The 26575-nt window shown below is 40.5% G+C and overlaps 2 protein-coding genes and 1 long non-coding RNA gene across 5 annotated transcripts; 1 reads left to right on the forward strand and 2 right to left on the reverse strand.

Annotated features, from left to right (window-relative positions):
* The first annotated feature begins 2457 nt into the window (after window positions 1-2457).
* On the forward strand, window positions 2458-4747 carry LOC145446923 (uncharacterized). The gene is made up of 2 exons (XM_080325298.1): window positions 2458-2909; window positions 3988-4747. The coding sequence occupies exons 1-2, from the start codon at window positions 2729-2731 to the stop codon at window positions 4233-4235; spliced, it is 429 nt and encodes a 142-aa protein (XP_080181424.1). The 5' UTR covers window positions 2458-2728; the 3' UTR covers window positions 4236-4747.
* A 779-nt stretch (window positions 4748-5526) lies between these two features.
* LOC145446924 (uncharacterized) lies at window positions 5527-7266 on the reverse strand. Of its 2 annotated transcripts, XR_013917393.1 has the most exons (3): window positions 6640-7264; window positions 6368-6577; window positions 5527-6077 (listed from the first exon to the last, which is right to left on the reverse strand). It is a non-coding gene; the product is annotated as an uncharacterized LOC145446924 (long non-coding RNA). The 2 variants fall into 2 exon arrangements; XR_013917392.1 differs by having other exon boundaries at window positions 6368-7266.
* A 9800-nt stretch (window positions 7267-17066) lies between these two features.
* LOC145447348 (secreted frizzled-related protein 1-like) lies at window positions 17067-26092 on the reverse strand. Of its 2 annotated transcripts, XM_080325767.1 has the most exons (4): window positions 25486-26092; window positions 24896-24949; window positions 24176-24256; window positions 17067-18867 (listed from the first exon to the last, which is right to left on the reverse strand). In XM_080325767.1, exons 1-4 carry the CDS (start codon window positions 25982-25984, stop codon window positions 18527-18529), a joined length of 975 nt encoding a protein of 324 aa, XP_080181893.1. In that variant the 5' UTR covers window positions 25985-26092; the 3' UTR covers window positions 17067-18526. The 2 variants fall into 2 exon arrangements, with proteins under 2 accessions (XP_080181893.1, XP_080181894.1); XM_080325768.1 differs by lacking the exon at window positions 24896-24949 and having other exon boundaries at window positions 25486-26053.
* Window positions 26093-26575: the final 483 nt, after the last annotated feature.

Raw genomic sequence — 26575 nt, forward strand, 5'->3', positions numbered from 1 at the left:
GTCAGTGTAAAATAATAAAACCCTCGAAACCAGTTTCTATACTCAGGGTTTACCATGCAAAATAAGAGCGTTTCGAAGTACGAAGTAAGTTACCGTGATATGGCGCGTATTAGGCCGATCGAGTGGTAAATTGTTTAGCCTACTACAAAAGTGTTGTATTTCCTTCGTGTTAGGTACATTCCGTTAAGGGACCAGCGGTCAGACAGACACACGGTGTCTTAGGAGCGGAAATAGGTGCAGCGGAAGAGACAAATTAAACAACTTAATATGGTTTGTATCTGCCACGAAGGAAGGCGAAACACGCAACAGAATGATACACGAAAAAGGGATACCAAAACATGTAGACCTAGTTATGCCTATTTAACAGGGTTGTAATGACTCGAGTCATGATTTTCTGATGACTCGACTTGACTCGAGTCCTTTTCTCAAAATACGGAAATGACTCGTCTCGACTCGAGTCAATTTGTGTATTGACTCGACTTGGACTCGAGTCATTGCGCATGACTCGGACCAAGTCATATGACCCGAGACTCAGACGGCCAAGACAGACATTTCATTGTAATTTCGAAGAATAGTAAAGTAACCACACTATTGGGATTTCGTCTGTTGGTACTGGTTAGGCTTACCATATTTTGGAAATCTAAAAAGAGGACACTTTTTCAGAAATTTGAGACTTGCAAAACCGGAGTAGAATTCTCAAAATCCGGTGAATTTTTCCCCCTTCGTGATCGGTTGACTAAAAAGAAAAAAATACTGTTTTTCTCTCCACATTGCTAGGTGGATGACTAAACAAAAGGTCATCTTTTCGCTCAGAGCTCGAAATACCCACTGGAGCGTCACTTCTGCGCTAATTTACGGCATGTCAGTCGCAATTTGCTCTAAATCTGGCCTAAATTATCAAAAAAGAGGACAAAATCTCAAAAAAGAGGACAAAAGGGCGTCCTCCGAGGACACTTTCAAAAAAGCCAAAAAAGAGGACAAATCCTCTTAAAAGAGGACGTATGGTAACCCTAGTACTGGTACTTGAAAATGCGACCAGAAAGTGCTAAAAGTGAGTAAAATAGTATATTATAAATCCGAACCATTCGATTTCACCAAACAGGGATATAAAAGTGGTTTTAACAAGACTTTAACTGGAAACTGAGCAGTCAACACAATGACTTGGACTCGGACTCGAGTCATAATACCATGACTCGGTCTCGACCCTCTGCTTGTTGACTTGTGCCCGTATTATGAAAAATTTGATAGCACGAGAATTACGTAGTACTCGTATTAAAACGCGATTTAGGACTGACGGAGGTTGGCATTACAAAAATAATCTTAGTCGGCGCCTATCAAATACTCGTTTCAGCTTTAGAACCGGGGAATCGCGTCAGAAAGGTGAGTAATACCTACGGTACCGGTTCGGCACGCTAGCTTATGGTTACTCGAGCTGCTCATTTTTCTAGTTCTGGACAACAATGGTCGGTCACACCTGGCTCGCCTACACAACAGAAGAGAAGAGAGAAGCATTTGTCGTTTTCCGATTATTTCAGTCAGACTGATACACGCAATGTTATCGAATATGGATTCTGAGAAGAGGGGAGAAAAGGAGCGAACTATTCAGAATATGAAAAGGAATTATTGGTCAATTTGGTGGCCAGGACACCGATTTTGTTGGATAAATCGACCGCTCGATCCATATGCAATGTCAAGGAGTCAGCTTGGAAACAAATTCAAATGGACTTCAATATTGATAGAAATACAAGAAATGTCAGTGATTGGACGAAGCTCCGAGCTCTATACAAAAACCTTAAGGCAAAGGCGGCCAAACAAATGACGGATATCAATAAAGAAAATTTCAAGACTGGAGGTGGGCCGTTCAAGGATCACGATTTATCTCCAATTTCAAATAAGGTTTGTAAGCCAACTTCCTTTCGGTGGGAAGGGGTTCTTTCTGAAAATTGCTAGTCTAGTTTCTCATTTTGAATAGTGCGATTCCATTTCCAGCTGCTTGCAATGGAGCCCGCTCAATTCAATCCAACATTACCAGACTCTGAGTTGGACACCACAGAAAGAGCTTCTTTTCCTCAGTCTGGTGGGCTCATTGCAAGTACAGAAAGAGGTTGGTAATCAGAAGCTCAGCTGAACAGTCCTTTCAGCGTTAGATACTATTCGTGTACCGAATCACAATCGTTTACTATAGTTCGTATGCACTCTAGCAGAGATGCGAGCACTCGTGAGTTTGAGCATATGCAATTATGCATGCGAAGATTCGAGTGATGCAGTAATCTTGAGAGAACATTTACAAAAACTTGGTACTAAAGTGATAACATGCACATGCCAATTGCCCGGATTGGAATCCCGGTACGTTTAGCGTAATATCTTTGGTGTGCCAAGACGGTTCTCAGCGTCACACCTGTGTGTAATCAGTAGAATCTTTGGTGTGCACGAGACACCGATTCCATATTGGCCAATTGCATATATATATGTGTCCGAATACACACATATGCCTGCTTGCATCTCTGTGAGTCTGTGTAATGCATAGAAAATTGATATATAGCATATAGGGGTCCATAGTCTACTTTCTTATTCACTCACCCTTATCATCAACAATCAGGGCTCCCCATAAACATGTCAAAATTTATGGCTTTGTAATTGATTCAGTGTTAGTTGACCGTTTAACCATTTGTTACCCTAACGCATCATTTATCTGTTCATCTCATGGAAAGTACATGTGTCACCAAGTATGTCTTGTTTGATTACAGATGAATTGATCACACTGACAGCTGAGGTGTTGTCTCCGTCGAGCACAGCACCTGCTGACGACTCGCTACTATCTACTGAGTCAAGCAGACATCCCATCTCTTCGAAATCATTAAGAATGTTTGCCACTACTCCGGAGAAACAAGCTTCTCACAAGATACCAGGTAGGGATGGTGTGAAAGTGAGGTTCACGTTCGCGTTCCGTGTGTGAACCTCAGAAATTTAGAGGTTCGCGTTCACAAACGAACCCGGGTAGGTTCTGCACTGTGAACCTTTTTCATATATTACAATTTTCACTTCATTATAATAATTTCTTTGGTTGAAATTTATTGCATTTCAACTGCAAGCCACTCTATGCATGGCGTTGACAGCATAAAAAAATCGACACTTAACGAGCATGCACTTCGACGATCTCAAAAATTTTACTTGCTTTGTTACAAAAGTTTGCTCGAAATATCCAGCTTTCCGTTTGTGAATATTTAGTGACTCTCTGCTGTGAGCTTGACCCGCAATCACACAACATCAAGAGCGAAATACACTTCATGTAGTCATCGAATGATGCCCAATTGCTTATTCAACAAATCGATGAAATTGGTATCATTGTCTGATGTAAAGAATCTAGCATCGTGCGGGGTGTTGGCTACTGCTGTATAACTTGTTAAAGTAATATCGATCGGTAACAAATACAGAAACCCGTTTTACCTTCTGCTCAATATCAACGTAGCAATACCCAGACCCGAATACATTGTCCGTCTGACTAAGACCGTTAAGGCGTATGCTTATATTCTGTTGCAAGTCCTCGTCGAAATTGTCGGCAAAGTGACGGAAATTGAATATGGGATTACTATATCATTTGATTGCCCCAGTTGATACATTTGTCGACGTTTAAAACGTCAATATGTACTTCGACAGTGTGGCATTATGTGGCCCGAGTCGTCGCTAGGTATCGTGTATATAAATATAGGCTATCACGTCACTGAAATGTAGGGTTGGACTTAGCAATATGACGTCATGAGGTTCACGTTCACACAGAACCTTTCAAAAAGGTTCGCGTTCACACGAACCTGAACCTTTCAGAGGTTCACACTATCCCTAATACCAGGTATAGTAGCCTATTCTTGTAACTAGCCTATGTAGCTATGTGTTGTATTGCTGTTTGTCTGGATATGTCCCTAGCTGAAAACTACAAGAGATATTTTTTCCGTACTAATACATAATTTTAAAATATAATTATGTTTTTAGATGATACTGCAACTGTATCTGTACCAAGAGATTCCGCACACGGCCATAAACCATTTCTAGCTTCGAAGTCAAGTGCAGGCCCACATGTTCGTTCTGCGAAGAGAAAACTCCATATTGATGAAGAGTCGGAATCAAGAAATGAGCTTTACAAATTGCAAACCACCAAACTGCAGAAACAGATAGAGCTGCTCAACAAACAGCTGCGTTTGGTAGATATTCAACTGGAGCAGTGTTGCAACAAAAAATAGACGTTGATGAAATTGATATTATGCTAGTTCTTTTGGGTTTGAGCATGTGCTAGTTCTCATATGTCAGTTCTTCACATTTTGTTTTTGCCACCGATGTTCTTTTCCAATCTAATATCTGATTCGTTATCATGCGTAATGGATATAGATTCAATAACAAAAATTTATTATGTCCTACAGAGAAAAGAGAGGAGTGTCACAAACCATGTTACTGCTCCACATGAGCTAGATACATATCTGTAAGGATGCCTGATTATCACGGTATCCTTTTGTACATATGTTTGTATTCTTCAAACTTTTGCCTACCTATTGCCTCATGTATTTTTGTACCCGCTTCATGTGCTACCGCTAACTGCCTCAATTCCAATTCATGCTGTGCTTGCCGCTATATGTGTTTGTGTATATTGTGTTGATGTTGTGCTTGCTGTTGTATGTTCAAATTGTTCAATTCTTCATGTTGCCTATGACTTGGCGCTTGCCCCATGACACTGAATAAATGCCTGCTTCAAGATGTATATGTCTCTGTTGTTCGGATCACGAAGCGATTCTCTTTACTATAAGTGCCATTGCGCATGACTTGAACCAAGTCATATGACTCGAGACTCAGGTGGCCAAGACTGACATATCATTGTAGTTTCGAAGAATAGTAAAGTAACCACCCTATTAGGATTTCGTCTATTGGTACTGGCACTTGAAAATGCGACCAGAAACTACTAAAGGTGAGGGAATTAGTATAATATAAATTCGAACCATTCGATATCACCAAACAGTCATAAAAAGTGGGTTTAACAAGACTTCAATTGGAAACTGAGCAGTCAACACAATGACTTGGACTCGAGTCTTATGACCGTGACTCGACCCCGACCCTCTGATCAATGACTTGGACTCGGTGGTGAATTGAAAATGACTCGAGTCAAAACTATAAAATTGACTTGTGACTTGGTTACAACCCTGCCATGCTGAAAGTAGTTTTGTCATGAGTTTGCATCAATTTTCTGACTAACATTGCTATAAGCTCCCCATGAACTAGTGCCTGTATCAAGATGACTGAATTTATCCTTACGAGATTTTACCCATTTGTAGTATCACAAGTCATTTTGCATTGGTCGCAAAGCCACAATGCAATTTGCGAAGTAGCAACCACCATTTTGCTGCTGTAAGTATGCAATCTCTCTGCTAAATCCACTTTATGAAAGAACCTGAGCACTTGTCGAAGGACATTTTTCTATCTATCTCAGTATGAATGTCTTGTTGATATAACCATTCTCAGACGACCATTGATTTCACATCAATGTTTGTCCAAGGAAAAGAATTTTATTGAAAATAGTATGAATTGCAACAGCATCAGGTCACATTTAGTTCTGTACAGATGTAAAGTGCAATCTTATCAGTTGCTGACGGATCGCAGAAGCTTGTGCGTAATCTGTACGTTGGCCTTGTGGCAAAAAATCACTATCGTCCACCTCATCATCCCTTCATTCATCAAATGATGCCTCAATCATGCCACGTTGCCTGAGGAAGTTGTACATGCAGACACAAGCTGGAATTACATGTAGAGTTGTGCTGACTTTCAATCTCTGGCCTGTTCTTAGGCAGGAAAATACTCTCTTCAAAACGCCAAACGCACGTTCAATTGTCAATCTGGTCTTTTTGTGACTTTTGTTATATGACAGTTCAGGCTGACGCAAGGGATTGCGTAATGGTGTCGTCAGATAACTAGTCAACGGGTATCCTTGGTCCCCCAGTAGCAATCCATTTGAGGTCGACTGATTTTCCAGATATCCATACAATGCAGAATTATGGAATATCCTTGAATCATGTGCAGAGCCGAGCATCACATACAGCCTGAAACATGAATGCATGTATTGGTATTGTGAATTACTATTGTATGCAAAACTTGCACTTCATAATGGCATAGTGGACAAGGTATTTATTACTAGAAATTAGTTCATTGAATAATTGTTTCAAGAAATCCTCCACACCTGCACCAAATTGTACGATGTAACATATCTATATTGTCATATAATATTGCAACATGAGAATACTTGATATATTTATTGATAGGTATTGTTATGGAGGCTTGATGCAGGTGTTGCCTATATCGCTATAGCTTATAAATCAGTTATGATATTCACCTGGCAGTTTATGGAGAAGTATCCTTTTCGGTTTCGGAACCGTTCTGCATTCTCACCACCTGGACTCTGAATACGAACATGAGTGCAATCAATTGCACCTATCACATCTGGAAATGATGCGATTGCAAAAAATTCCTCCTTCACACTCTGTAGGTTGGAATGAGGCCATCGTACGAAAGTCCCGAGATTAGCAACTATGACTTTTGAAACCTGTAAATGAAAATAACTGAATTTGCAAAAGGGCAAGCAATCGAACACCATCACTTTCTTACCTTCTTGATTACATTTGATACTGTCGGCTGCGAAATGCCTTCCAAATCACCAGAAATCAATTGAAAAGAACCGCTGCCCGCTGCTTGCGAAGCGTAAGATTATCAACATTTTATGCAGTACTGGTAGAGCAACGCCTTTACTAGAATGTCTGAAGTCATTCTGAATGATCGCAATGAAGTCATGAAGGCCTTGTTTTGTGAAGCGATAGCGCGTGCTCTAAATTTTCCATAGGGTTTTGCAAATCTGCCAGTCGACGTTTCGGTACTCTTTCATGAACTAAATCACGATAATACTCTTCCCCAGTCGACCTCATGAACTCTAAAAAGTTCAACTTTTCATCAGCAGTCGTGCAGTACAGCTACCACGATCCCAACAAATGAGAGATTATTCCCCGATTTTGGCGACTTACATTTAACACGTAAACAAGTCTTACCGAGCGAAGAAATTTCTTCCATGATACCATCACGGATTCACTGGTTTCATTCTCGAATTACGCTCGGCATCACAAGAGTCGTCGATGCGTGACCATAATTAATTCCCGTCTTACGAAATAGTTGTTGTGATGCGAAACCGAGTATAATTCGGCGAATTATCGTTAATACGAGTTTTACATTGGTTTCGAAATACGGGCACAATGCCCGGACTCGGACTTGACTCGGACTCGGACTTGACTCGGTGGTGAATTGAGAATGACTCGACTTGACTCGGGTCAAAACTATAAAAGTGAGATTGACCTGTGACTCGTAGCCTTGTGACTTGGTTACCACCCTGCTATTTAATAGCTGCAGAGAGTGAATTTTTATATTGTATTGAGCTATAAGCCTATAAAAATTAACGACAAAAGACACAAAAAAAAATTATTTAACCCTGACATGAGAGAAGCGAGTGGCGCAGTGTGCTAAGCGACACCGTCACGACACCAATGGTTGCTATTTCGAGTCTCGGTTCGGCCAAGCTTCTATGTGTCGGAGGTTTATCTGGGCTCCTCATCGCCGAACCTGCTGTGAACGCAGCGTTTTAAAATAATCCCGGAGAAAGAGTGGGCCGAGCTCTGAAGTCGGCAGCAGAGACCTGAAACTGGACGCCAGAAAGCGAGAGTGGCTGAAGAGTGGGAGTGAGCGAGCATGGAACGTCAACAAGACCAAAAAGCAAAGGCACTGAACTTTATAGAGCCGCGTTGTTGTGGCGAACAAGGCCTGTAAAGGCGATAAAGCGCGCCACTGTTGTTGTGCTATAATAATAATAATAACCATAACTTAACTTAAATATCACCACGCAGGGTGACGCTAGAGGTCCATTGATCGCGCGAGTGGGGCAAAAGTATTTTCAGATTAGCTAATCGCGGCTTACAAATGACTACTCTACAAATAGCGGATCGGTAATTCGGTATGCGCCGTGAGACTGTGTTGAGTTGGATCGAGTCAACTCAACTTTTGCAGATGACTTGTCTTGACTCGAGGCACTTTGCAAAAATGACTTCGCTTCTCTTGGCGCTTCAAAAATGTGTAATGACTCGTGACTCGGAGCAGAATTTTCGAGTCAATTTCAAGTCATCAAGTAATCGGTGTTCCCGACACGATGATATGACATGTGCGAATAACCATGTCATTCAAGGACTGCACAGCCTGGACTTACTGAGCCTCTGTCTGCATGTCACGAATAAATTGAACGTAAATGAAGCGAATATAGATTGCTTTGTCATATAGGGTTACCATACGTTCTCTTTTAAGAGGATTTGTCCTTTTTTTTACTTTTTTGAAAGCGTCCTCGGAGGACGCCCAAATGTCCTCTTTTTTGAGATTTAGTCCTCTCTTTTGATAATTTTGGTTAAATGCAGGGCAAAATTCGACTGAGATACAGTAAATCAGCACTGAAATAACGCTCCGGCGGCTATTTCGGGAGCTGAGCCGGATATCTGAGCTTTTTTTACAATTTTTCTGCCTCCGGTATTGCAAGTATGCAAATTTTGAAAAAGAGTCCTTTTTCGGATTTCCAAAATATTGTAACCCTACTGTCATATACTGGTAGTAATCTATCCATTGAAGTAATGTTTTTCCATTTTATAGGCTGATCAGTGCCTCTGGTTCAGTTTGCTTCAACTTTCTTTGGTTTCATATTCTTTCATCTATTAGGCTGACAGTTAGAGACGTAGCTTAGCAGCTGTACGCACATAAGTGAGCCATAACGCTCCGTTGAAGGTTTAATTTACTCGATATTCGTTACTCGATTAGGAATTTATAGCGAAGCAATCTGTACTTCAATCAAAATTCAATTACAATGCCTCAAACTTAGAAAAATCGACATAGTTTTGGGACTTGATTCGTGACGTGATATTTATATAAATTTTCTTCGCGCGATTTATTGTCGCTAGCTGTCTTTGATATTTATACGAATACCCTCCAGAGCGGTTCGTAGCCGGAAAAGCGTTGTCAGTGTGCGCAGTTCATAGTTCAAAATATAATGTAAGTGATGATCATTATATTTTTGTTGTATTTGTACTTCTTTATTAAAATATTACTTATTTTGCGGTGGCTATGCCCATCGCTCATGTTACAGAGCACAGCGCTGTACTGACGTAAAGCTTCAAATGTCGTTGCTCAATTGCGTGGCGTACTTGCGGCCCGCGGCCTCTACGAAATTTGAATAGTGGCCGGCGACCAGCAGTTTCGCGTTGTCGACCCCTGTTCTACACCTACTGCCTAAGTATGAAGAATATCGACGCTCTACTGCAAATCCCTGGCATTTGCATCTCACGAATATGGAATATCCTTTCATCTAGTGTTCGCTGTTCGCATTGAAAATTCCTATTGTGAAATTTAATCAATTCTTGAACTTGTATGGTATTAATTACATTTCTGATTTTATTATGGGCATACAGATCTTCCGACGTAAAATAAAATAATGGTATCTTCGTCGCCAGAGGCCCTTAAAGGCCGTTGGGATGGTTCAGTCTAGGGTTGTCAGGTCAGTATTCGGGTTATGGACTATTAGTTTCCGGCAATTTTCGCGCGAGGACACACGACGACATATAAAGTAGACGCGACTCCGCGAGTTTCGCGGGCGGTATGATTGACGGCGATAAAAACGGCCCATGTTTGCTAAAACCTTCGATATATATGTCGTATGTCCGGGTGCCAAATAGTCCTGTCCCTGCAATCAGGCCCCTCCGACTTGAATGCAACTGGCAAAGTAAAATATCAGTCCTCCGGTAAAAAAGTGCTAATTTAAAATCCCACCAGTCTATGACCAAAGGAGTTCTTCTTAATTAGGTCTGGTAGGTGTGAGCGATTCCAGTATTCCTAAAGTAGCGACAATCTCTACCAGGGCTACTAAATAACAACGTGCTTCAACGAAGTATTTCATAACAACGGACACGCCCGATACCAACAAGTTCATGAATCTTGTCTCGACCGTGAGGCATGGACAGTGCTCAAATATTATAATTACGTGCCGTCAATTTTCGAAGACTCCATACTTGCTCATGCACGTACCAATATTATTCATCAAATTCATTGATTTACTCAAAAACGAAGTTCACGCTGAGTTCTCATCACATAAATATTAGCGATTGTGGACTCGTCCGTGCGTCGATAGCCTATAATACCATAGACTTAGACAGAATTCCTACTTAAGGGTTGGAGGTTTATCTATAGTAGTCCTGTAGAATTTGGTCTAAAAATGGGTCAACCTATGAAAACATAGTATAGGTTTTCTAACTTTTTTTACCTTGGGAAAAAAGTTATGACCAAAAACGTGCCGAGGGGTAAAAATTGAAATTAGGGAAAAAATTAACCTAAAAATATGAACAAAAGGTTAGAAACTAATGAATTATCAACAGAAAAGCAGGATATAGATGCAAACGGAATATATGAAAATAAAATAGAATTATATATCTGTTTTAGGGAGTAAGAGTGAGCATGACAGGCGGATGGGGGGGGGGGCGCAAGTAGAGCTGTCGTTGTTCGTTAACTTCATTATGTTATTGTTTACTGACTATGGTCTGTTTCATTTACCTTGCTTGTTTTTTTAGATAGTGCTTAGTCAAAAAGAAACAGCAGTTTGTGTTAAGTCTAGAAAAGGCTATCGGACTGGGGATTCACTGTGTCATTTGGGAGCTTATTTCTGCGAGAGCGATAGTACCACACACTCTTTAGGTTTAGACTAAGGTTGCATTTAAAACTAAAATAAATTAAAAACAAACATGTTTGAAACAAGGCCCTAATTTAAAGCATGTTTTTCATTGGTTTTTGTTTTTGAACCATGACGTCATGAATACTCAATTGTGACGTCATAATGGATTAAAATTGACCATTGAAAATATAGGGTAAATATAGCCCCTTTGACAAAATATCTGTACTACAATTGTTGAACCGACTATTTTTTAGGGTTCCAACCATCCCATAACGATATACGTCGTTTAAATTGGGTGGTAATTGTCGGTGTGCTCATACATGTTTTTGGAAAGTATTTACACAATTATCGCATAATTTTATAACTTGACTTAACTTTTTTTAATAAGGCTTTTGTTTAAAATATGCTTTTAAAAAAGTGTTTCAAAACACCTTTGTTTTAAATGCAACCCTACTTTGGACATTATAATTGTTCATGCTTTGAAACTGAATTGTGAAGCGCTGATCGCAACTTTTCAGAAAAATTAAGAAAATGGCCATAAGACGTAACCCCACACATCATGCCGTAATTTATTGAGAAACCATGCTAGATCCAAGAAACATTTGTTGAGGCTTTATCGAAAATTTGTATTTCTTCACTGGCAAATAATTTTTCTCTGAGAAATGTTATTTGACCTGTGGGGTTCAGATTGCCACGGTAGAATAATTAGACACGAGCCATCTAGGCAGCTATGGACAATTAGATAGGCTTATATTTATTTCGAATTGCACTGTCAACATAAGGGCAATCCTTTTCGGCTAAGGGTTTCGCGCAGGCGATCTATTGGCACACTTTTCAGAGTACCATATTGGCAAATACTTCGTATGTTTTCGTGCATCGCGACGTGGTAATGGTCGACGCCGAAATGCCTATTTTTATTTTATATAAATCATGCTTTTTTCGTGGGGGGAGGGTGACACTCAATAATCAAAAATTTGGCAACATGAAATCGCGTCCAGCGCGAAAAAATTGAAAAGAGTTGCATAAATTGTCGATAAGTGATGTATAAATAATTTAGGTTCATTCACGGACATAATTTCGGGCCCCATTCGAGCTCGGGACCACCAATTGGACGATTTGGGGTGCGGCAGTTACGGTCCTGGTAAGAGGTCAAAGTCCGGCCGCTGTTTTCTGGTTGAGATTTTACTATTGGAAATATTTTGTGCTTCAATTGCATATATATATATTTATTACATGTGGTATATTCGGGGTCAAATCAAGGTGGTTATAACAGCCATCGGGGAAGGGTTCATACCATGTGCTTCGAACCAGATGTACGCAGTCCGAATTCCCATCGGTGATTGGCAATACGGGAAATTAAATGTATTGAGTTTTGCTTTGGTGCTTTGTGCGACTAGTAAATCAACTGGAAATGTCATGGAGATATCTGCCCACATTGAATTTGGTACTGCACCCAGTTATTAATTTCAACACGAATGTATTCCAAACAAAGCTCCCTTCCGCGACGATGTTGGCTGCATATGAATTCATAAATGTAGTAGCCTTAACAGTCCCTAAAACGCGGTAACTGAATATATTTTCGAATATTCTAACAATGGGTATTGTGTCATTATAAACATTTTGCGTTACCCGAGAAGATACATGTTGCGATTTTGTAAGTAGCCACCTCCGACAAACTGTCGAAATTATGCGACCACCCTCCCACCGACCAAATACTTAGATATTTCTGCCACTTGAAGTAGTTTTCACGTGTCTTAAAAATTACTACTTATACTGCTAATTGAGTAGAAAATATAGGGAGTTACTTGTGCTATGCTTGAGTAGCAACACCAATCACTTCTACAAACTCTAGTTCAGTGGCTCTCAGAAGCGAATTTACAAAATAGTTGATAACCTAATTTATATTTTTCAAATTAGGAACACCACGAGGCAGTTTTGCTTCATTACAGTAGAACTCACATCAACAGAATGGCCGTCTAAGATTGAATATCCTGCCGTGTGGACTCATTTTAGTTGCTAAATTGCCGATAGCCCACTGATGCAAATATTTGGCTGTATAGAGTTGTTTTGCTGGGCATTGGTAAAAAATAAATGGTTTTATACGTAAAGTCAATCGCGGAGACTTCGAAATGTTCGCTAAAATACGTTTTCTCCTGTGATATAGGCCTACATAACCATTTCCCTAATAACTTCAAGATGAGCTGCTAGATATAAATTAACAGGCTTGACGTTATATGTTCAATAAAAAAATTGTTTGTCAATTTTGGTGTCATCATTGTTGCGATCATACCCAAATGTGTCGTCGGAAGCGTTATGCCTTATTACTACATTCGCCATCACATTTCTTTGTCTAAATGGATTTTCAGCACTCGTTGATATGAAATCGAAAGCGCAGATTTTAAAGATACGACCACGTATTTCAAAAAATGCAGTTGAATAATTAGCTTTGAAATAATAAAAGTCAACCCAATTTCTACATAAATAGAATGCTGTTATTTTCAAGAAAAGTAATGTTGTTGCTGTTTATCACTAGCCTACAGTTATCATTTGCACAAGACAGATGACGATTGTACGATAATTGAGCTAAATTTGAACTAAAACTTCGGGGGGGTCCGGGAGGGTCCAAAAGGGGTCCGCGAATACAAAAAGGTTGAGAACCACTGCTCAAGTTCATAGTAAAATATCGCGGTAAACCAAAAACCGCCAAAAACGTAAAGCTTTTTGCATATAGAACTGGCGTTTAATATTGCAAAACACAAACAAAAAGCCTCGATACCATTTAAAAACATCTCTGCCTCTGTTCCAGTATGGTATTTGGTGTGGTTTTTTGAATTTGTTGACCAGTGTAAATGTATGGGTCGAAAAGAGCTTCTGATAGAACGATGATAGAGAATCACTGTATTCAAGTTCACCGAAAACTCACTCATTCTGTATTACAACAACCCAGGTAGATGATTTCAATAACACTATTTGATCTGTTGCTATTGTATGCTAACCGTGATGTCACTAACGAAAGCTGAAATTTGATTAATATATGAAAATGAGAAAAATTAATACGGAAAAAATCGGACGTGACGGAGACATTATTAGCACAGAGTCGGATTCAGCAACCATAAATTAGCCTAAATCAATCATTAAAATTTTTGACGCTATTTTTTTTTCGAAATTTGTAAACCAGTGTTATCTCCGTCTCGGTCAACTTTTGCCCCCTTAACGTATGATGAATACCTATTAATAAAGTTATGTTTCATTTTTTTGCTGTTCGATTGTTAGTTTGCTTTACTGAGAGTGATATTCCAATTTATGGTGTTGTATTCTGTTACGAAGGTATCGTGTTTTAGCTTATAATTGTATTTTAATGTTAGGCAAAATAGTGCTTTACCCCCTGACACGTTTTTGGTCATAACTTTTTTTACCCAAGGTAAAAATGTGACAAATCCCATCATTGAAAAGCTGATAAAATTAACTTTCCAACAATATAAAATACGTCTTCATAAGAATTTTTTCTAGGTTGACCGAAAATTCTACAGGAATATAGGCTCCACCTCACCATCTAATCCGTGTAGGCAGTGTATTATAAAAGCCTAGGAGTGGGCCGAGCTAAAAGTAGGTAGCTATGGATAAAAATAGGGAAAATTTGCCTGGTGTAGATGACCACAGTAGTCGACAAACACAATGAATACCCCAAACAACCCCCCCCCCCGCATAGTTGAAATGCTCCATAATTGTGTTGTTCAAATCAAGGCAGAAACTCGCTTCGCGTCATTACCGAGAATTGTCTGTGGTCTATTCTGTGCATTTTTATGTGTAATTTCCGCCCTTCGCCTTCCCTTCTCATGGCCGACTCGGCCTCTTTGACTTCGATTAGAGACCACAACGAAGCTAGCGATCGAAATTCAAGCAGGCAGTACGAGATGCATTTTGTGAAGTGTCAACATTTTAAGTACAAGCGAAGCCAATGAGAACATCGTGATTAACTTTCGCTGTCGCCGGCTCAGCACGGCGAGTCCATGTACATTGTACAATGTGATGTACAGTACACCGAAACTTTGTGACAATACGTTCAGAGCACCCGGCTTAGCCTAATTTACCTCCAAATACCACCACTGCTCTGCGCGTTATCTCTTGATTATTTAGTTTTATATATAATCTATTAACAGATCGAATACGTAACTGCACTGTAAAAAATCTGGTAGATTTACTGGTAAATCTCTGTAAATTTTACAACGAATTACCGGTCGCAGCCTATAACTGTGCGTAGCTTGTAATTTCACATTTTGATATGTAATATTACCTTAGTTTAGCTGTGAAGTCAAGGTACCAGAATTTCTTCGCAAAATTACTGACAGTTACTCGTAACTGCAGTTTACCAGGCTATTGGGAAGATTGATTAGCTGCATAATCGCTGCAGCCAATATATACGTGGAAATGAATGTTACTGATATATCATTCTCGTGGTGATTTGACTTGATTCAACCTCGTTCGCGAAACTGGGGTCTGTCGTAAGGAAATTGTTGGCCCTAGTACCAATTTCAGTATAGTACATAGTAGGGTACAAGAAACAACGGACAATCGTAGCTAATGTAGTTACACCATAGCCATTATATTCTATTATAAGGCCATGGCTATACGGCCGTTCTCGCTGGTTACATTCGTTGTTACGGATACGGCTGATAAGTTAGAAAATCAGTTTAGGGTGTATAATATTGTTCGGGAAACTAGAAATATCAGCACCGCATGCTCAGTTGACCATTTGCTAATGGCGGACAAGGCGACCTGTAATAGGTTACAATAGGTTACCGTTACGCGTTACTGGTTTTCTGAGATTCGTAGTAAACAGCCAAAGCACAACTGTGACATCACAAGGAGCGTCTCGTTCAGTAAGTACAGTAAGTAGTGAACAACACTTGGGATAAATATCAATTTATACGAAATTAGATGGAAAAAGAAGAAACTATATGTAATGATAAATGTTTCTGTACGAAAGAGAAATAACCTAAGTCAAACATTATAACGTGGCCAGCAAATATTATTGGTGGCATGTCAGCGGATGAATACCACTTATTTTGAAATCGTTCGAGTGTCGTATCGTTATCTGGCCATTATTGAGATTTGAGCGAAGGGTGGAGCGAAGCTTGTTGTGCTTGAAGGAAGTGGACACGATCGTGGAAGATTCCTAGGAACGCTGAATGGGCTACGCATCGTAAAAGGTACAGTACTACATAGTATTTGTTACCGTGAATATCTACGACTGTGCAATGTGCACACCACTTTGATTTCATGATTGAAATATTTCATTCTCCGCATTCTCTGTTCTATTTTGGAATACTAGTCGACTTATATAGTGACCTGTGACACCACATACTCCGCCGCGGAGGAGTTAAAACTGTTGGCTTGTTTATGTCATTTTCGGGTCATAGCATAGAGATGTTTTCATCCACTGCTCGATTTGTTTGGCACACATGCCACCTCATATCCAGAGTGGAATTGGTGAGGAACCTTTTGCTTCAATACATTAGATAAAGTAAGTCATGAATCTCTGCTATATCATGTACAAGGCGGAGCCTTCATCACACAATGTACCAGTACCGGTACTTCAAAACATGTTACCCTATATTTTCGTTAGCCTATTTGTCTTAGTAGTCTTTATAATGTCATGTCTAGGTTAGGAAATTTGCTTTATATAGCGACTTACTCATGAATTCTTTTTAGTGGAACTGCAAGATACTAGTTACACAGAAGGAATGAGGAAGAGAAAAAGAAACAATTGGAAGTTTCGCCGGTGGTGGAATTAATTCACCTTTTCTTGCGACCACTCGTGTTACTTTTACTGCATGTGTCCTAAAGAAGAATTAGACCACCAGCAGCAATACTTTTCCATCGATTACCACTTCATCGTGATATCACGAATGAATATACAGTTTGTTCCAATGTCGTTTTGGGAGTGTGAAGAAAATTTTGCGATGTTTTAGCATCGGGTTGCTTTGCGATAGGTATGGATGTACGTGAATTTACAAGCTGGTATGTATCCTGATTTACAGGGACAGCATGTAGGCTAGGTAGGTAGGTAGGCGGTCTCGGTCTCAAATGTACAGGAGAACATGTAGATTGGATATACCCGGAGGGGACTGTAACATTACAGTCTGGTGTGTAAAGTGAGATTACCGGACGAGTGTAAGTTGAATTTGCATTCACTAACGGTAATGTTAGATTACCACGAAATCTCTGGCTACCGTGCTTCCAAACATTTCGAGGTAAATCGAGGTTTTTATTTTTTACAGTGTGACTAATGATAGAGAGGAAAACAAAAGCACTTTATTAAACCCTTCGCTTATCCGTAATTTAATTGATATACTTGTCAGATCGCTTCGATTGCACAAGCGATTTCAAGGCTCGTATCCACCGTTACGACAACAAATACACAGCCAGAAATAGTTGAGATACATTTTATGTAAGTGCTATGAAAGTAAAAAAAGGGCCGAGATTTCAATCCGAAATCGCCCACAAACATGAAACGATGATAATAAGACAGGTATAGTTAAATTAGACATGATTACACGAAAATATCGAATTAAATCGTTAAACGCATCCTATCTCGCACCGAGGTATTCGCCGGACTATACCGATGGGAATTGTCGCTTCGTACAGCTTGCCTGGGGCTAATCATCTGTACAAATATGAAGATATCAACGGAAAATATCAAAGCGTTTATAATGGTTAAGTATATAACATATTGTCAAAAATTGATAACATGCCTGTGCAAAACTACGGCATTAGTGGACACTGGACAGCCATGTTACAATTTCGTCCACACCGTTATTATCGTGGTTTCTGTTACTGTAAAATCCACATTGTTACATAATTACGCTCTAATTGCTGTGGATGAAATATCGGTGTCGCAAGCTGTAGCACGCTGCGGAACAGCTTTGTGCAAAAGTATGTCAATATTGTCAAATATATCTAATAGGATCAGAAAACTATATGCGTAGCGTGCATAAATTGCGGATGACCCAAGTCCACGAAAACTGAACACGGAAGGAAGACACAAATGTAAATGAAAAAATCGGAATTATAAACAGCTTGGCTCGGATTCTGTTAATCTAACCGTTTCGCGATACAGCGAGAGTCATGGTTTGTTTTAATTTACGTATATTTATCGTTTCGGGATTGTGTAATACTTGTACCATGACAAAATATGTTGCACAATAAAGTGACGTCGCAACCACACTACATTAAACTTCTACAATGCAAAATATGACAGCACAGAATATGCAGGATTCCTCATCTGGTTTTGGTACGCCGAGAAACATGTACAATATACACACTTGAGGTCAATGTGTCACATAAAGATTGAGAATGTGACAGGTCGCATTACTAATAGCCGAGGTAGTTACACCCTCCTCATTTGATAGCGCACACCGAAACCCAAGCCGGCAATTCTCGGGCACTGAGTATCGCGGCGCCGCGTTCGCAACGTACCATTTACATTCTCCGACACCGAGGTTAACGGATTCCGTGTTACACGATCGTAATCAAATAGCCCGGGTATGCGTCACGGCGATAGCGCGACACGACAATGCCGCGTGCATCTTCGCCGATCGTCACACGATTACAGCAACAGTACATCAGCAACCGCAATGCGGTGTCTTTGGTCCGCGGTACCCCGCGACGAATCGCTTGTTATGCGTGAGACTGAACTTCCCGCTGGCGGTAGTGTTTGTGTAATCCGGAGTATTACACCCCCTGCAGCGCGGTTTACTTGCACGACTTCTCGTTGAATTTTTTACTCAATCTGCGCAGCACCTTGTTTCGTTTCGGCCATCGGAAAATCGCAGAAACAAAAACTTTCTGTCCGACTTTTCCACCCATTACTAAATAGAAATCCTTCTTCCTCTTCTTTTTCTTTTTTCCGCTTTCCCCGTCCGACTCCAGAGCCGGGCAGGAGCAGGACTTACCCTGCCGGATGAGCATATGAAGCCGGCGCAAGTCTTTTTTCCTCAATGAGCCTTGCTTGTAGATGACTCTCTTCCGCTTGCTGGCCGTTATTTTCAAATCTTTCCTGGACGTTTTCGTTCTTCGTATTTTGACTTTGAGCGCTGAGAATCAAGATATTTTCGAGATGTTATCGTACGGTTTTTCGATACTGTTACGAGCGATTGTCGTAGCGATTGCGACGATGGCGAGTATGACATTCCGCGTCGTCTTACATGGAAACATCATAACCCGGAACTCGATAGATTCCAGCGAAGATACTTCGTTTTGTTTGCCAGAATTTCCATATTATGAGAGATAGGAGACATCTATTACACAGAATTTTACTAGGTGCGTAATAGGGGCGCAAGGGCTGTCACGTAAGACCTGTTTTAATATCGAACGAGGGTTGTGGCGAGATATTCAATAGACGAGCGCTTACGTGCACTGCGCACCGCAAATGGCCATAGATCACGCCCATGCATTGAACGAGTGCACACTCCGCGGTGCACGAATATGAAAATTTCGATTGCGTTTCTAAAGGAAGATGTGTTCAACCATTGTTCATCTTTCCAGCCAATCATTTTAATCAGTAAACACAGCCTTTGCCAGACTGCTTGAATATAGTATCCGATGGGCGCTCTGAAGAACATGACATAATATATTGCTACATCCTAATATCGTAACACCATAGTACCGGTGTACGACCGTAGATGTGGTATCGAATATCTCTTAACGATACTTTTACCACCTCTGAATAATTATTTGGAAACATATTCTAATTGATTAAAAATCTAATACAGTATCACGGCACGAACGGAATTCTCTGCTTCGCCATGTGGTACGTAAAAAACAGTAGTGAAGTTCCAATGTCGCACGTGGATAAGGGTCACTACTCCTGTAAACTGAGAAAGTGATCCCAAGTCACGCCAATATTGCAAACTTACCGCATGTACGATTGTACGTTTACCAGTTCAAAACAACATATCCCGCGTATCGCGTGTCTGGCGTTCTTAAACCATCGACCTTAAGCGTTTTGTTTTTCAGATTTGTTTAACTCCGTGCAAAATGATTGACGCATTATAGGGAAGCTGTATCAACTCATCGTGCCTGTTACACAGGAGAGCCAGGGTATAGCTGTCATTATCGCACGCAACCGTACCACACCCGGACAAGTCTATCACGGTTGCGCTTTGGCCGCATTCCGTGGCAAACAAAAGTTGGCTTGGGACTCGGCTGCACTCCAGCTAATATGCCAATGCCAATTGGCCGTGTCGCGATACCTCGCCTCGCCTGAATATCGAGCATTCCTGCCTCTACGGTCCGTCACTTTTTCCTACGGACGAACCATGTAACATAAGAAAGGAACCCAAACCCGTCACGGGAGGTGACAGCACACTTGAGAGTATATGCAGAGGCGCTACTGTCGAGATAATCATTTAACCCAAAGTGTTGTTAACAGTGTTTGCGATGCATTTACTGTAGACCAAATAACACATAAGATCGGCGTATACGATTATGTTAAGGCGTGTACGTAATTTAATCCGAGTAAATTGGTCTTCTGATATTTTACACATACCGCATTTGCATTGAACCGACCACAGTTGCAATCGCTGATCAAATATCACGGTGAACATTATCAAATCGTCACATTTACCCGTGATCTCGAATGTCCATAAACGCATTGTGGAGTGCAAATGTATTTGATTGGTTACCAAGGTCACACGACAGTTTTCGAAGGTGTCAACATGAATTTTCAAGAAACATACTCGATCTACATATTAGAAGCAAGGAATAGGTGCTGAATATTCTCGATATGCACTTTTATTCATTCTACATGACCGGGGATCGTTACAAATCCGTGGGTTTCATGAATTTAAACACGTACACGTTGCAAATTGCCGGATATGCTTGTAATCAGACGTATATATAAGCTACATAATCGACGAATCTCTACAGCTGACCATAAAGCTATACCAATCCAATTAGCTCGTATATCATACGACCACCGTCACATAGCTCATACGAACGTGACGAGTCAACTGACAAACAAATCAACACATTTCCCTATGCTGAGTTACGCTGCAGTTTAATTCTGGTTCAAATACATCGAGCGTATCCACATAATCACGCTGATTGCATATTGGACAACCAGAAGCGCGCATTACATAAACCAAATCGGATCAGTTTCGTCGAAACCAAAGACCCGGTATACATTTTACAGTAGCCCTGTTGTAAGTTGTTTTGACTATAAACACCAAGTTCGCCGATATGATGTCCCCAACAAATATTAACCATCAGAACATTGACCCCGACGTATACAGTTCCACGTTTAAGGTTGCCAGATGGCAAAATACTGAGTGTCAGTACCAGCTAGTCGGAAATATCATATTTTGATACGGTCAATTGTCGATCCGATGATACCTGATACCCTGTTAGCGGAAGAAAATATACTCGTGTGTTTAGCTAAGATAAACAGGGGATGTACGCCAGGTGAGAAATTGTGATGATAATCGTCAAGGTTAAAATGCTCAAGAATGCTGTTATTCGCTGATAGCGGGGAGAAAAGACATCATCAATACGCGTAGTCTCATGGTAATAGAAGCCTTTAACCAACGTTTAATCGACTCATTCGAATCCGTATTTTGGGGATTGTTGATCAATCATTCAATCGATCATGTCAGTCAGTGATTTGTCAATGCGGACCCTTCTAACCCAACACGAAAACAATAAGTTTATGGGGATTAAGCGGAATACAGTGGCAATAAACGCTATTGGTGACCCATAACGAGGAGATTAACTGATATCATGGTATCGCATCGCCATCGCAACGCAAAGACCACGGACAAAATTTGCCAAGTGTCATGAAAACCACGGTTAGGAATTAATTGTATTGCGACTCATCGTGCATAACTTGCGATTCAATCCGGCATGATCCTGCTCACTCAGTACAACTCCTATTAAATTCTAGCCGTTTTAACTGCCCTCCGTTAACATAACGGCTACACTAATATTTATCCAGGACAAATACTGTCATTTCGATTTTAATTACATATGACAGATCGAAAAACGTGGTTTACTTAGAAGCATTCAACTTTGCGATAGCAATAAATGTTTCACTCGATAGTACGATTAATGTATGTACAATAGATAAATGACGTTTCACTGATGGTACGTTAGCACGAATATCCGTATGCCAATACCCTTGGCGCAGCTATCGCGTCAATCCGTTTACGTATGACGTGTGGCGTCATTAATATGTACTTGGGTACGTAAAGTAAAGTTTCCACGTTCAAGCGATAACGAGTTAATGGTGGTAAAATACACAGCTGTTACGAAATGAGACTGCAACAGGCACCTATCCGAATGACTTAGAAAAGTTAAAATTATAGCCAGGATGCACGTTTTATAGAAGATAATACAACACCCATTGTAACTTCATCCAGATGCTTGTAAGGACGTTTACTAACATAAAACCAGTCGGGAGTAGTTTGTTTACAAATACTTGAAATTGAGCGCAGACCTGGCCTCGAATCTTACATTTCCCGCGAAATTCAATTCAGCATGTAACGCGAATGTTCTCAATTTTCATTCTCAACGGGCGAGGGAATACTATAGTTTCGGCACGCGCGCACAATACCAAAGTACTACATCCCGTTACACCCAAAGGTGGGGTAAACAGAAGGATTTTAAGAATGCTACCACAGCGTTGTCATTCAGGAAGTGCGAGTGAATGTAATTCGGATACAGGATGATCCTAAGCTGGGGATTTGCCCATGATAACTGGTATTTATCAGCCTCCAGTATAGAAAACAAGCACCTAATTATTATACTTTCCCTGATTTCACCCTGTGTCAGTGGTTAGGGTTGAACTAGGGTCATGACGTTCGACACATATCAATGATCACGTTGTTGGATGTTAGTTCGGAGTTGCTAATAGTGCGATGTCTGGTCGGTAGACGCGCAGGTGGTGATTACTCGATCAGTCACGCTGTCGTGTTTTCGTTGTATATTGACATGTCACGGCTAGCAGTGATGCCACACGCCGAGAGCTTATACATCTGTGCTTATGCAAAGCACACGACAGATTGTTATGCGTAATCCGTCGTAGTCTGTTTTTATACTGTGAAAATGTGTATTTGTGATGAGTAGCCTCTAGCCCAGTCGTTCCCAAACTTTTTCAGCTTGTAGCACACTATAAAAATTATAAAACGCTCGCCGCATACTTTTAAAAGAAGACAATTTGCTCTGAAAATTTTTTCCTGGTTAATGCGAAGGATGTGCTTGGGTATAGGGACATTATACTACTGAAACGAGGTTGCATTTTTGTCAAACATACCTGCATTTCGTTTTTAATTCGAAGCAGTCTCTTTCTCGCTTATAGTATTGATATAAGTCACATAATATAAGTCACATAATTCTAGTTGCTTTTGTACCGATCATGAAGTAAAATAATTTGGAAACCGACAGCCAAAACTCATCCGTTTTGTGTGTGTAAAATACGGTTTAAAAACGGGTCGGGTCGTTACGTAAATCCTTTCCTTGCTATATCGTTCTTTAAAAAAAAAACTTCGCGGCACACCGGGAACCTTATGCGGTCTACTGTGGCGTGGAACACAGCATTGGAATCATTGCTCAAGCCTGTACTATGTGATTTGTTCGTGAATAGAGATTTCCCCAGATACCCATTACACTGTTATATATAATAATACGATAATATTCTTGGAATGCAATAAGACGACGGCGTCTATGACGGATAGTAATAACCTCATGCAGCAGGAATTAGACTTACATTGAGCGAGTCCCGATACATATAAGGTCTTTGGCACATATGGCTTTCTCGGTATAACTAATACCACAAAAATCTGTGTATCGGAAGATATTACATTCGCGAGGTCGTTGGTCTATACTGCTGACCGCCATATATAGTGGGATATAAGTGAGAGATAATTCAGCAATTTTTAGATTATCGTACGTCTAGGAATGATAATGGTCACATATTTTTCATGTATCGGCAATCCGCATACGCGGCAATCATCGCCTGCTATGACAGAGGCCTTTCAGAGGGTATGCCTTTCAAAGAATATTCGTATGTATTTCGATGCGTTACTTTCATTTGGAGGTAAACCCCGAATTACATGCTGACACCAAATATAGATAAATCACCAGACCGGTATTTAAAAAATATTTTGTTTGTATGCAAGATGACGCTTAAGAGTGGTGAAGTCTGATTAATTACAACAAAATTAGGTTTGATTACACTCAACCGCATGTTTTGTAACGGAGTTTTAATGAACTTGGTCGCTCTGTACCAATTATTCCGAACGTGTAGTGTGGCGCCATTCAAAATCGGATTTACGGGTACATCCCTTGGATTCAGAGTAGTTTCCTGTTACCTAAAGCGAAAATAAGCTAAAACAGAACGCTTCTTACCGAATTCAACTCCGCAAAACAAATCCAGAATAGCTTCGGGGTCCAGCTGATGGCCACATGGTGGACATACTGCGGTCGTATCTGGGTAGACACAACAATTGTTTATTACAAACTATCAAAACAAAAGAATTCAAAATAGTCTCAGAATGAACCGTGAGGCATGCATCGCAATACAGCAATGGAACAAATGCGCGAAATTGATAATTGCTTGCTTACTCAATTTCTTGATCAAATTAACAATGCCATTTTTATTTCTAATTTCGATGAGTGTGCACTGTGCAGCATGCTTCATGAAATGTCTAAGCAGTTTTCTTGGCATCCCACTTTATTCTTAGATTTATATTCCGAGAACAGACGCGAATAGAAATCATTATCGTTGTCAGATTGCCATCAAACCAATCACCGGCTGATATTGACAAAGCACAAAGACACGATAAATTGAACGGGAACTTTTCGAGAATTTTCTGCCACGTGCAAAAATTGGATTAAATCATATAGTAGTAAATATATTCCTGTTTACCAGACACGTGAATGCAAAATTCAAAACTCACTGAAGGTATGTGATGAATAGGATGACGCCTTTACGTAATCATGCATTGTCATAACACAATTTCATGCTTTGTTTCACAAAACCATGCGAATTTCACACCGAGAAAGAAATCACAAAGACGACAGAATGGATCAGACACATCATGACACAAATTTCATTTTTAACCGTACTTGTATTGTCTGCAATGTTATGGTCGGTACTGTGGTTCGTGATCTCTACGGTACCTATATTATCAGACAAATAAATCAGGAGTAAGAAAAAGGACATCTTGTAGCAAAACTAACGCACAATTTGAAAACCAAGGTCACCAAAAATTCATCACGACTCGTAAAGCAACTGCGTCACAGGAAATATCTAGCGGTTATCTGGAAACTGATCTGTTATACTCAATATGTCGTAACATATTCTACGAGTCGAAAGTAACGATCCTGGAGATAAACGAAATGATTTATAACTTATAAGAAGACAACAGCATTCCGAGTGTCAGTCTACCGAGCAATTAACCCAAACGCCATTAGTGAGTCAGTCTTAACCTCAGAAACGGTGTACACTATCATTGTCGCATATCTTTAACAGTTCTAGCGCGCAGAAAAGAAGATAGCACTCAAAAAATTAAGATTACCAAGTCGAGACACAAACGCCTAATTATGTTTTACATACAAGTTTTAGAATTCTAAGAATACAATACGATCGAAGATAGCTGAATATTGTGATGCTTTAAAATCTACAAGTTGAAAAGAACAGAAAACATCAAGCTTACCTGTAGCGGGCGCAGAACAGTTGGACTTGCACTGCGGCGCGACACACATGTCGTTCTGCGGGAATGTACTGCAGTCCAGCATACTTGGCCATGGATAACCAACTTTTTCCATAGCAGGCTCACATGTTGATTTGACACCTTCACAAAGCGACCGGCAAGGGTAGATAGGCACAGGAGAATTTTCCACGCATACGGGCGTAAAGAGCGAGCAAAGAAGCAGCTGTAAGTCCTGGTGGCACTTTTTATGCAACAACGGCACCCAACTTCGAGCCTGTTGATGGATTTCTTCCATCGTTTCGTGTCCCAAAAGGTTGGGCAGTCGCATTTGATGATATTCCATGCCGCGGCAGAGTTTTAAGCTTTGCGGTATTGGTTGGCATACGTGATTCCTGGCAAACGGCGACGCGTCGATACCTCCGAATGGCCCGAACGTATTGGCGATCGCGAGAGGGGTAGATATGAACACGACAACAAAAACAGACCGCATCCAGCAATCCATGGTGTAGTCGGCAGTTTCTCTCGAGACGTCTGTCGTACAAATGATAGCGATCTGCCCGCAGTCGATCTATACGAGCGACAAAACTACGGGCATGACGCAACGCTTTTTTCTCTTTCGGCAAACGTCTATCAAGAAGCGTATACATATAGGTTTATTATTCATAAAGCAACGCGACTACCGTGTGAGATATTGATGATAAGAGCCACTGGCGATAAAATCGCCTCGCAATCGCGTTAAAATCGTTCTCTAAACTCGTTATCATGACTCGCAGTCGGGTCACAATACAATGACCCGGAAATAGTTAACAGAACAATTATAAGGTTGATTTCCGCGGAAGGGGCGTGAAAGACGCATGTATGCGAGTCGGTGCTACCCAGGATACTTCCAATGCGACACGCAGAGACCTAGTCCAAATATTTACCAAGACTAATTGGTGTATTGGAGATGAACAGGCAAACACTTCCCAAAGTAGTAATTTTCATCACCTCGGTCACATGGGATCAATTGCATCGACACCGGTTGCAGTGTGATTCTAATAATAGACGCGACATATCTAATCTGACGCTGTACCGCAAACATATACTGGTTAAA

This window comes from Botryllus schlosseri, chromosome 9 (assembly GCF_051294905.1).
Source record: "Botryllus schlosseri isolate E-star chromosome 9, Bs_hap1, whole genome shotgun sequence".
Classification (NCBI taxonomy): domain Eukaryota; kingdom Metazoa; phylum Chordata; class Ascidiacea; order Stolidobranchia; family Styelidae; genus Botryllus; species Botryllus schlosseri.

What these genes read in the sequence shown, in the direction of transcription:
- LOC145446923 (XM_080325298.1), top strand. Translation starts at nt 2,729, where the DNA reads ATGTCTTGTTTGATTACAGATGAATTGATCACACTGACAGCTGAGGTG. An exon ending in AGCTTCTCACAAGATACCAG is followed by an intron (nt 2,910 to 3,987) that starts GTAGGGATGGTG and finishes TTATGTTTTTAG; the next exon opens with ATGATACTGCAACTGTATCT.
- LOC145447348 (XM_080325767.1), bottom strand. Translation starts at nt 25,984, where the DNA reads ATGGATTGCTGGATGCGGTCTGTTTTTGTTGTCGTGTTCATATCTACC. An exon ending in CTGTTCTGCGCCCGCTACAG is followed by an intron (nt 24,950 to 25,485) that starts GTAAGCTTGATG and finishes CTGATAATATAG; the next exon opens with GTACCGTAGAGATCACGAAC. An exon ending in TAACATTGCAGACAATACAA is followed by an intron (nt 24,257 to 24,895) that starts GTACGGTTAAAA and finishes GTGTCTACCCAG; the next exon opens with ATACGACCGCAGTATGTCCA.